This window comes from Arachis ipaensis, chromosome B05 (assembly GCF_000816755.2).
Source record: "Arachis ipaensis cultivar K30076 chromosome B05, Araip1.1, whole genome shotgun sequence".
NCBI lineage: Eukaryota > Viridiplantae > Streptophyta > Magnoliopsida > Fabales > Fabaceae > Arachis > Arachis ipaensis.
Genome location: NC_029789.2, coordinates 136,442,211 through 136,453,359, shown reverse-complemented (window position 1 = coordinate 136,453,359; position 11,149 = coordinate 136,442,211). Strand labels below are relative to the sequence as shown.

Below are 11,149 nucleotides of genomic sequence, written 5' to 3'. Positions count from 1 at the left end.
TTTGCCACTGTGTCCGTTCATTATTTTCCATTTAACTAAAAGATCGATTAGTAAGTAGTCTTTGCTGTTCTTTCTTTCCAACAGTGCCAGAACAATAATATAAGTAGATCAGGTTTTAGAAAATAAACTATTATTCAAGAATAAGGTGGTTTAATGCTGACAATAATTTAGTTTGTCAAACAAATATTGACAAAGCACTTCCAATTTTTCGAACGATGTTGAGCCAGAAATTTTACAATGGTGGTAACAATCCTACATAGCTAGCAAATATTATATCTCAGTATTTGGTTAATAATAATTTACATCTATATTTATAGACGTTTTGCACACAATAAATATATAATTTACACATATATTTATCAATTTGTATCCATATTTTTTAAAGTTTACATACATAAATTAGTAAAATTTATTTGTTAAGACAATTTAATATTTATGTTGGATAAATAATGACTAAAAATATTAAAAATTGCTTATCCCAAAAATTTCTCATAAACTAATTGTCAAGGCTAATTTTTTTGGTTATGGAGGAGGGGCAGGTGTTGTGTCGGATTATGGAATGAAGGGGTGCTACACCGAAATGTGGGATAGCTTTTAGCTCAGCTTTGGTAGGAAGAAATCGGACCTTCCGAGTTCTTTGTTTTGAAAATTTTGTAAGCAAATCGGAGAATCCGTTTTGCGTGTAGTATACGAAATTCACCTAGAACAAATCGGACCGTTTTGCGTGTATATATAGTGTACACAAGAGGGTCTGAATTCCCATCAGTAACTCGCAGGATCCGATTACTGTATCCCTGACACCACAGCCCGGTAAAGCTCCTCTCCTCTCCATATCCGCGTCCTACACTAACGTTGCCTCCATAATAAAATTAAGAGCAATGCTAAGGAACCAAAAGGGTATTAGCCAAAAACCAGCCAAATACTTTTGGGTGAATCCAAAATCTCTACGAGTTAATGTATATGGATGTTTCTTCTACTAAGTATCAGAATGTTTCTTTTTCATACTAAATGGATGTTCTTTTATATATTTTTCGAATTTTTCTGTATTACAAATGTGAATGTCTCTATTTCTTTAAGAATTTCATAATTTTTTTAACTTTATAAATATTTAATTATTTTTGCTAAAATATAACTGGATGTTTCTTTTATTAAGGGTTAAGTATGATTTTGGTCCCCAACGTAGGGGCTGAAAATTTATTTCGTCCTTCGCCTTTTTTTCGCTTCAAAATGGTCCCCAAAGTTTCAGTTTGTTTTAAAATCGTCCTTTTTACCAATTATATTTTTTATTACCAAATTACCCTTTATTAAACCGCCGCCCGCCGCTTCTTCTTCTTCTTCTTCTTCTTGCTGATTCTGGGTTCTTGATGATGATGATGATGATGATTTTCTGATTCTGAGTAATATTGTTGTTTGACTTTTCTGGATTTTCTGAATTCTGAGTTTTGATGAGGATGACGATGATGATGTTGATTTTCTGATGTTGATTTTTCTGGATTTTCTGATGTTTTGGTGTGATGGATGCTGGTGATGGAGTAGCAATGGATGGGGGTGGTGGTGGTGGTGGTGGTTGTTCTGATTCTGAGTTCTGATGGTGGTGGTGGTGGTGGTGGTGGTGGTGGTGGTTGTTCTGATTCTGAGTTCTGATAATGGTGGTGGTGGTGGTGGTAGGTGGTAGGTGGTGGTGGTTGTGGTGGTGCTGGTGCTTTGCATAATTTTGGAAAAGAAGGGAGAATTTTGGGGAAGAAGGGATAGGGACATTTTGGTCCGAATGACGATTTTAAAACAAACTGAAACTTTGGGGATCATTTTGGAGCAAAAAAAAAAAAAGCGAGGGACGAAAAAAATTTTCAGCCCCTACGTTAGGGACCAAAATCATACTTAACCTTTTTATTAAGTATTAAGATGTTTTTTTTCATATTAAATGAATATTTTTTTTTATATTTCTGTAATTGTTCAAAGATTCCTTTTGGCTAAAATTAAATGTGTAGTTTGCAGTCTCTTCAATCATCAAAACGGCACCTAAAACGCAGAGAGCAACATATATCACAAGAGCTAATAGTTTTGTTTCCAGGTTTGGGACACGAAAAACTCTTCCATCAAACCAGGAAACTCACAGTCCAAATGCAGAAGCAAAGGTAATTAATAATAAACCCCACAAATCTTTCTTAGTTCTGTTCTCTCTGTTTTGTTGACTTTTTGACCTTGCAATAGGTTGGAGGGTAAGGTGGCTATAATCACTGGAGCAGCCAGTGGAATCGGAGAATAAACGGTGAGACTCTTCGCCAAAAACGGAGCCTATATCGTCGCTGCCGATGTTCAAGACGATCTCGGTCATCAAGTCATAGCTTCAATAGGCTCAGATAGAATCACCTGCCGTCACTCAAGCACGTGCGCCCTCAGATTTGCGATAACTGCCGCAACGAACCTGCCGCCGTGCGATGCGCCACCGACAATAGAGATCGAGCTCAAGTTCAACTCCAACTGCAACGGCGGCTCCAGATGTCGGTGATAGAAGAGGAGTGGGTCGCGATGGAGATGCGGAGAGGACTTGACGGTGAGAGAGAGGGATCTGTATGTGTGATTGTTGGAGGTGAATAGGTTAATGTGAGAGAAAAGAGAAATGTTTTTATAGATTTTAATTAGGTTTTTTTAATTATAAATATGCTGAAATCCATATTATAGAAGATAAGTTCATTAAACCTTTGTCAAATCAAATACGACATAGGAAGAAACTTATCCGAGCAACAATATCAAATTCAATTATTTACTTTCAATTTTATTTCAAAATACATTTTGATGAACATTATTTCACAAAATAGAATAGGATACAATCGTATAATAATATTCAATCTATAAATCAGGCTAGCAGGAGCTGGAAGAATTTTTATTCAATCTGTAAATCAGCTACACACACATTTTTTTTCGGTCTTACACTAAACGCACTCAGCACAGTCGTACACACTAGAAAGGGTTCTATATTCTATTTCTGAAATTCGAACTCTAGTGTAGTTGATGAGAGGCCTATAACTCCTCCATCGATGCCAAGCCTCAGCTGCAGCTAGACATGTTTATTTCATCATTATTACCATAAAATTTGTTTCAGGTTTCTATATAATCAAATCCAATAGATCTAGCAAGAATGTTGGTTGATAACTTGACTAGTTGTCGAACATACTTTGCTAAGTGTAATCTTACTCATGTCTCCGATATGCTCTCTAAATCACTATCCCAAATTCTAAGAAGCCTTCCGATTCAGTTCAACCCACTCACATGCTTCCAAATACCTATATAAACTATACTCAAGTAACCCAAAGAAACAATCTAATGAGCACTCCTGTTTTTGAGTTGTGTGACCGCCATGCACCAGTAAACTTCATGCACAACGCTCCTGCGTCACTGAATTACGATGACCCCTCCATCTCCCAAATAATGCACAATTGCTTTACCTCTCATCATTTGTTCACTGTTTGGCTCCTTGTTATGGAAAATCTGGTTTCTCCAACTCTTTTATTGTTATGGCAACAACAGTTCTAAACTTGCTTCCCTTGGTAACTTTTGAACTCGTCTTGTCTGGATAATTCCATCCATCCTACTACTTCCTCTGTCCTGATAATATTACTCCACGCTACGCATTAATCCACTCCAAGCTTCGTTAACGTTTAAACTTCATTTTACATTTTTTTTTGTGACTATTATTTAAAATTTAAAACTCACTTTTTAATTTAATTAAAAAAAGAAACAAACAAAGAAATAAAAAGAATGAGCAAATATTATTAATTTACCCGAGGGTGAACCTATTAATTGTTAAATGCCTTTACTTCATGCAGTAGGACAGAAAATTAATTCAACCCCTGGAAGGCACTAACCTACGAAATGAGATCCTCTTAACATTCTGGGTTTGGGTAATAATTTCAGTAAACAGATTGTTTGGCATAGAAATAGAATTTGGCTATAGTAATAGATGAGTTTACAGAGAAAAAAAAATGAGTTTATGTACCTTCACAAAAAGAAAGACCTTCCCAAAATTGAGATTACAAAATCATACATTAGAGTAAAACCGAAAAAAAAAAAGGAAAGAAAATTAAAATACAACTATGATACTAATAAGCACACCACTACTCAATCGACACGACAATCTTAATTGATGAACGCATGGGTTCACCCTTCACCCAAATAACAATTGTCTCTACCAAGGGTTTTTATACCCGCTTGACTCTTCTCTTTCTTTTGGGGTACAATATTTTTCAGCTCTTCTAACTCATTCCTCTAGCACCCCGCTTCCAAAAAAAGGCATTGTCTCTTCACCTTTCCTATAGTAACAATTTGGCCGTGTAACAAACATTTGACTTCGACCAGGGTACACCACAAATCTCTCAGAATGCGAATATGTATCACTTTGACTAACAATAGAAACCAAAACTCATCCAAATTTGTACAGGGAGCAACAAGTTGATGCTTGATTTTACAAGTTCAGGAAGACACATTTTCACATCAGCCGAATGGGTTCCCCCCTGCAGGGAAGGGATTAGAGGCAGGAGTGGTGGAGAATGAATTAGTTAGCTGCTGATCTGGATTTGACAAGCCGAAAACAGCTCCTCCAGTTCCGAAACTACTAGCTTCTGGCCTACACATTCAGTTAAAAATTTCCAAGTTATACTATGCTAAGCAACTATACACAAAAAGTGCCCCAGGGAAAAATCATTTCACAAAACAGGAAGCTCAGGTAATTGCACCTAATAGCTGCACACCCAATCTATGTTTGGTTTTAGACAAATAAAAGGTTAACTATATCATTGAACTTGATGCCACATTTAGGATGTTACTTGAAGGATTACACCCAAAAGATGAGCTTCCAAGAGTATATAATGTAAACAAGCTAACCTATAACAACCAATTGAAGGAGCTCATTAAAAATTCACAGTCCGTAGTTACCTTGGCATTGGCAAGTTAGGTGGTGGCATTTGTTGTACCATGTAATTCCCTGTAATTTTCAGATGGTTCAGGCTCAAGATAGTAGAATAATGATAAAGCCAAAGAATTTCAGCATGCAATAGTTGTTGACAAATGAATCAAAAAAGGATAACAATACTTGCTCCCATAGCTGATGGAAGAGTTTGTGCTTGTCCAGGCAGGACAGATACATATGATGATGACGGGGGCGGGATCCAGGCGTGTGATGGATTACCCATGCTTGCAGGATGAATTGCTCCTGAAGGTGGCATACTAGGCAGAGCACCATGCAAAGATGACATGGAAGGAAACTGGTCAAGGGAAAACAAAATAGAATATCATCAACCATGACCAACTATTTTTCCCCTAAAAGAAACTTAAAAGGTAATAGTACTATGAATTAATTGATGAATTGGCACATCAGAGAGTCAGCATGTTATCATCCTTCACTATTCCAGATTTCAATGACACAACAGAGAAAACAAAGAGCGATTTTCTACCATTTACTGAACATCCATTATTCTTAAGAGTGAACGCTCAAATTTGTCCCTCAACTTTTGCATATGAGTCAAATTGGTCCCAACACATCTGTTTTCAAGCCCTTTGATCCATGTTGATTTGGATTGTTAAGGTTCATGTAGAATGCAACAAAAAGTCGACTTTATGGTACACATCAACATGTATCAGTGTGAAGAAAGAAAATGGGTTACTAACGTGATGCATGTTAGATAATTTTGGGGGGCCCAATTTGATTCAATAGAAACTGGAGGGACCAATTTGACTCGCGTGTAAAATTTAAAGGAGCAATTTGAGCATGTTATTATCTTATTAATAAATATGGTTCAGCTGAAGTGCATGATGCACACACCAACGTATATACTTCAGTAACTAGATAAAAATAAATAAAATAAAACAAAAGAAAAACAAAAAAGAAAAAGGAAACAACCCAGAAACTCGAGTTCATCACTTGTACAAAATCAAATCCAAATTATATCATACCATTTATTTTCTGAAATATGCACTTTAAAAGAGTGAAATCCCCCCTCAGAAATTTCAAATATTATGGTTTAATACAATATTCATGCACAATCCACAAATTTAACTTTGGAAGACCATGAAGTATGAACTATTATTGGCAACACGTTAATTATAGTTAAAACAAATGAAAGTCACATACAGTTGGTGCTTGAACTTGGGGAGATTCACCGCTGGCATCAAATGGATTGACAGATTTTGATTGCTGCGGAAAACTTGGCATGGGCTGTAACAGTGAGCAGACATTATATTAGTGAAATGCATCAAAGTTTTGTACTAGCCAAAGATTCAGATAATCTTGCAAGCTAATCAATTTGGATTGTAACAGTACCACCACATTATTATATTGCACTGAGACACCCATGCCACGGGGAAGACCCATGCCATGGGGAAGACCCATTTGCCAACCTGGAACCGGCGCAGGATAGGATGGGTATTTCACAGTGAATAGATCCTGCATGAATCACAAAAAACTGTAAGACAAACAATACATATTTGCAAGCAATCTTACACATTTAGTAGATGATTATAAGGTAAATCTAAGCTGCAAGGAATACCTCAGGAAGTTCTTTTCTTCCACCTGATTTTACTTCAGTGGAAGGTTGTGAAACAACACTGATTGTATTGGCAGGGTTTATAGCATCATGGTATGCATGTGGCATTGGTGTATTTTGATGCCCTTGAACTGTCGGCACAGAGGATATATTCCATGGCTGCAAGATATTTTCAATGAAAGGGTGAACAAATACTATGCCAGAAATTAACAAGTAGAACAACTGAAAAGAATACTCTACTAGCCAAACCTGATTGTTTACAGCTCCACCCACATGTGGTTTATATTGTTGTGTGGAATGGGTAGCATTAGCTTGAAACAATGGTTGCTGATGCTGCAGACCAGTCCACTGTCCTGCATTACTAGGAGGCGGTGCTGTTGCCAGTCCAGGAGATGGTCCTGAAGAACCACTTGGTGGAAAAGCTGAGAAACCGCCGGCACTTACAGGTGTTGTCGCATTGCCCGCAGGAATGGCTGTTGCAACAGTTGGGCCAGCTTGGACTCCAGAAAGATGTGCAGGTAAAGAAGCTGGCACTGACAATTGCGACAACACAGATTCAAGTGGATTTACATTCACAGGGCTTGGAGTTGAATTTGCTGTAGCTCGAGAAGCAACATCAAAAGAGGCCCAATTATCAGCACTGGATTTTTCTGGCTGCACAACAGGTTGAGACACATTAGTTTGTTGGGCTGGAGGAATTGCCGGAGCAACAGGTGGTTCAGGATCAGCATCGAAATCAATAAGGCTCTTTGTAATCTCAGGCTTAACATCCACTGGATTCCCATTGCTGGACGCCAAGCTACTGGAAGATGTGGTTCGCTGAAATAACGAGAAATGTTACTGTGTTATAAAATGCATTTGTAGTCAGGTACTTACTAAACTAAAGGAGACAAAAGGACAGGTCTGTCAAACCATACATACTTGCAAAAGGAAACACTGAGCCACATCACAGAGAAAATTAAGAAAGACCCCAGATTAACAGTTAACATTCATGCTAATTGTATATTAAATTTTTTTTTACATGCTTGCACAGGAAAGCTTGAAATATTGATAGTAATAAATTCACCAACAATTTAAAAACATCATGTCAAATGAACTAACATCTAGAATGAAATAACAGTACAAATATCAAATTTAACAGACAAAACATAGTTAACTTGCTATAGCATATAAGTATGTGGCTTCGTTTTAAGCAAACCTACCAATCAATGATAATAAATTATTAAAAACATCAAGATCAAAAAACACAGATGACTAAATTATACAAAGACTACACAGCAAAGCCGGGTCATAAAGCATCAAGATCAAAACACAAATGACTAAATTATACAAAACAACATTGATATTTGATGATAATTTCACCTGTGTCAACACAGAGCCATCTGCAGCTTTACCACTGTTTGGTTTGGGGGGTTCACTTATCCGAAGAGGTACTACGTTTTCCCCCAATATCTCTCTAACAGGTCGGACCACAGGTGGACTGGAAGAACCAACATCTCTGGCTCGATCAGGAGATTGATTTTCTACCTTATAATCCCCATCAGATACTCTACGATCTTCACGACGCCAATCATTGACTATTGGAGGACGACCAGGACTCCTCCCATAGTCACCATATTGCCTACTTTCTTGATCATATCCAGGACTTCTTCCACCTGAACTAGACCTGTCACTATAACGCCGTTCATATGTGTCCTCGTATGGAGGGCTTCTAGACCCTCCCTGATACATGTCATTTCTCCTGTTTTCATAGATATCATTGTCACCCTGCATAACATGCAACACATAATAGAGTTAGATTCAGCTGATAGATTCAAGCCATCCTAACTGCCAACTATGTACTTGAAACAGCGAACAATTAAGCACCTTTCCTCTTGGTGGTTTGTCGTTAGCCCTCTCTACAGTAAATCTTCTATCCACATAAACATGCTTAATAAAGTCCCGGAGCCGATCAACATTACTGGTACCAAATATATCAAATTGTCAATCAGAACAAATGAAACCCTGCAATTATACATAATCACAAAAGCAGGTAGTTACCTGCTATCAGGAAAAGAATTACGTTGTGCATCCCATTCTTTAAAATAAATTTCTTTTGCACGCTGCAAATATTAAACAGAAAGAAGTCAAACTGAGAAGTATACAACATTAGGAAGACAACAAAGATCTCTGGCATGATTATAGAACCAACAGGTATCTTTACCTGATTTCCTCCTCCTTGAAGAGCATTTACTTCTTGTGAAGTAAATTTAGCCATTGAAATTGATTTAACCCTATGGGTGAATTCGCGGCTGCAAATTAACATAAAAACAAAGTTGGCTTGCAGAGAAAAGCATGCAGTAGAAAGGAACCCTATAATTATGTAGTACAGCATAATAGATTTTAAAACAAATTCCAGTTTTATTAACACAAAAATAATGAGAGCATGCACATTGTTAAGTTGTGTTTTTTTCCATGTATACAATTTTATGAACTCCGTGTCCAAACCATTAGAAATTATACCCCAAAAACATAAAGGTACACATTTTCAGCATAAAGATGCTTAAGCTTCGCTAACGAGTAGAAATTCATGAGCAAACCACATCCAAAGCATGTAAACAAAAATCAAACAGGAAAACATAGGTCCACTAAAATAGTATTGACATATGGTATAGGGCTATAGGCAAAGTTAACATAAGAACTTACTGTATTCCACTACAGTTTGTGCAAACAAACGTCCAGAAATTTGTGCAGACATATTGTGGTCCCTTCAGGAAAAAGAAAAAGAAGGTAAAATTAACGTTATACATATGTAATAATATCACGTGCAATAATTTCCTTTCAGATAATACATTAAGAATACTCTAAAACAATAATAAAGATTAACAACGCTTAAATTGAAGACTACAAAGTCATTATAAAGATGGCTACACAAGAATTAACATGAATCTTGATATCAAATATTTCTGTTTTTGCATGAAATCTAGAGAAGTATCAGTAGCTAATGGATTCTTTTATCATCCTTGCACAGTTTCACTTTTTGTAGTCAACAGGCTACAGCATTGCCAGTGACAACAGGTACTCGTGAAAACATTCTATCTATCAAGGTTGAAATTGAGGTTAATATCCAATCTATCCTTTTAGTTTTGTCAATATTAAACTTGCAAATTTTAAAGAGGTAGGTTGTGTTGTGTTTGGCAATAAACAGGCAATATGAAAGTTTGTCAAATCCTTATAGCAGGGATCATGGATCACAGATGGTATATTGTTAAATGCAATCTACCATTTTCCTGAACAATGGTTCCTGAAACGGCCAGCTGCATGCACAATATGAACAAGTGCAATCCCAAAATTTAATACAAAAATCCTATGCATTAAGATCGAGAGATTCTGTTATTAATAAACTAAAGAGTCACATTAAGGAAAAGTGGAAAACTACATACTTAATTCATTACTATAACTTTTCAACCACCTGACTCTTAAATGAATGATCCCACTTATTCACACATGCCATAAACATGCAAAATCACACAATACTATCAGTGGATTTGGTAAAACTTATTGGAGAGGTACTTGAGTTTTCAAAAGCATAAGTCAACATTTGTGTCTGGTAAAACAAAATATTCATGTGTTTATGCTTTTCGCTAAAACATCTATGGAAATACTTTTTAAAGATAACTTCTGCCTTTTAAAATTAAAAAAAATCTAATATAACCTTATATATTAATAAATAAATATCTGAATTTATTCTTACTCTATTATATTTGTCTATTATACTCATCTTAGATTTTAAATGCAATTTTTCTAAAACACTATTGATAGTTGGTTGCCTGTGCTTATTGGAAGTTACTCTTATCTTATTTTACCAAAGATAGTTTTACTTGCTACAACTTTTGAAAAGTACCAGCTTCAACAAACCCACTCTATATGTGTGCCACTACATTTCATCAAATTGAACAACTTCGATTGCTGCAAAGAACTACTCCCTGTGTTCCAACGATTTTATTTCTAGTTCCTACTTTCTACTAAGCAGTAATCCACTCGAATTCACTCCCGCATGATCACTACATAGCTAACCTGAATCTACCATGAAATGAGGCTAAAGAGCATCAATTTTTCAAAATATGAATAACAGAAAGTTCAAAATTCACTACTACATGTAACTTGTTGGAGCTCTTACCAAGCTGTTGCAGTTAATGCATCTTCGATTTGGTTCAAGCTTAAGAAGACCGCGAATTACGCGCTCGTTCTTCTCATCTTCCTTCAGCCTACTCGCCATCACCAATTCCTGCAACCTCTCAAACCTTTCAGTAACAGTCAAACACCAAGTCAAAGCCGATTCCAATCAGAAAACAATTTCTCAAAAAACGAACCGTAATCTTCGTCAAATTCAGTTCGAATTCACAAAGACTAGTACATCAATTTTGTAAGCGAAGAAGAAAGGTGAAAAGTTAAGAGCAGATCTGAGAGAGAAGGTTGAAGTGAAAAACCCTAGGAAGTTGAAGTTGAAGAAGAAAATGGAGAACTCACCGGAATTGAACTTCAGAAAGTGGTTTCAGGTTGAAGAGAAGAGATCCACCGCGAAAAAAAAAAAGAAAATAGAAAGAAGAAAAGAGATCGCAAATACAAAT

At 36.4% G+C, this 11,149-nt stretch overlaps 1 protein-coding gene across 2 annotated transcripts; it reads right to left on the bottom strand.

Moving 5' to 3' along the window:
* On the bottom strand, positions 4,008–11,149 carry LOC107644351 (probable ADP-ribosylation factor GTPase-activating protein AGD14). 2 transcript variants are annotated; one of them, XM_016348187.2, is made up of 14 exons: positions 11,049–11,149; positions 10,699–10,806; positions 9,225–9,286; positions 8,743–8,830; positions 8,580–8,641; positions 8,406–8,499; positions 7,902–8,306; positions 6,789–7,358; positions 6,543–6,698; positions 6,317–6,439; positions 6,128–6,211; positions 5,090–5,261; positions 4,933–4,981; positions 4,008–4,624 (listed from the first exon to the last, which is right to left on the bottom strand). In XM_016348187.2, exons 2-14 carry the CDS (start codon positions 10,795–10,797, stop codon positions 4,492–4,494), a joined length of 2,097 nt encoding a protein of 698 aa, XP_016203673.1. In that variant the 5' UTR covers positions 10,798–10,806; positions 11,049–11,149; the 3' UTR covers positions 4,008–4,491. The 2 variants fall into 2 exon arrangements, with proteins under 2 accessions (XP_016203673.1, XP_016203672.1); XM_016348186.2 differs by having other exon boundaries at positions 10,699–10,822; positions 11,049–11,143.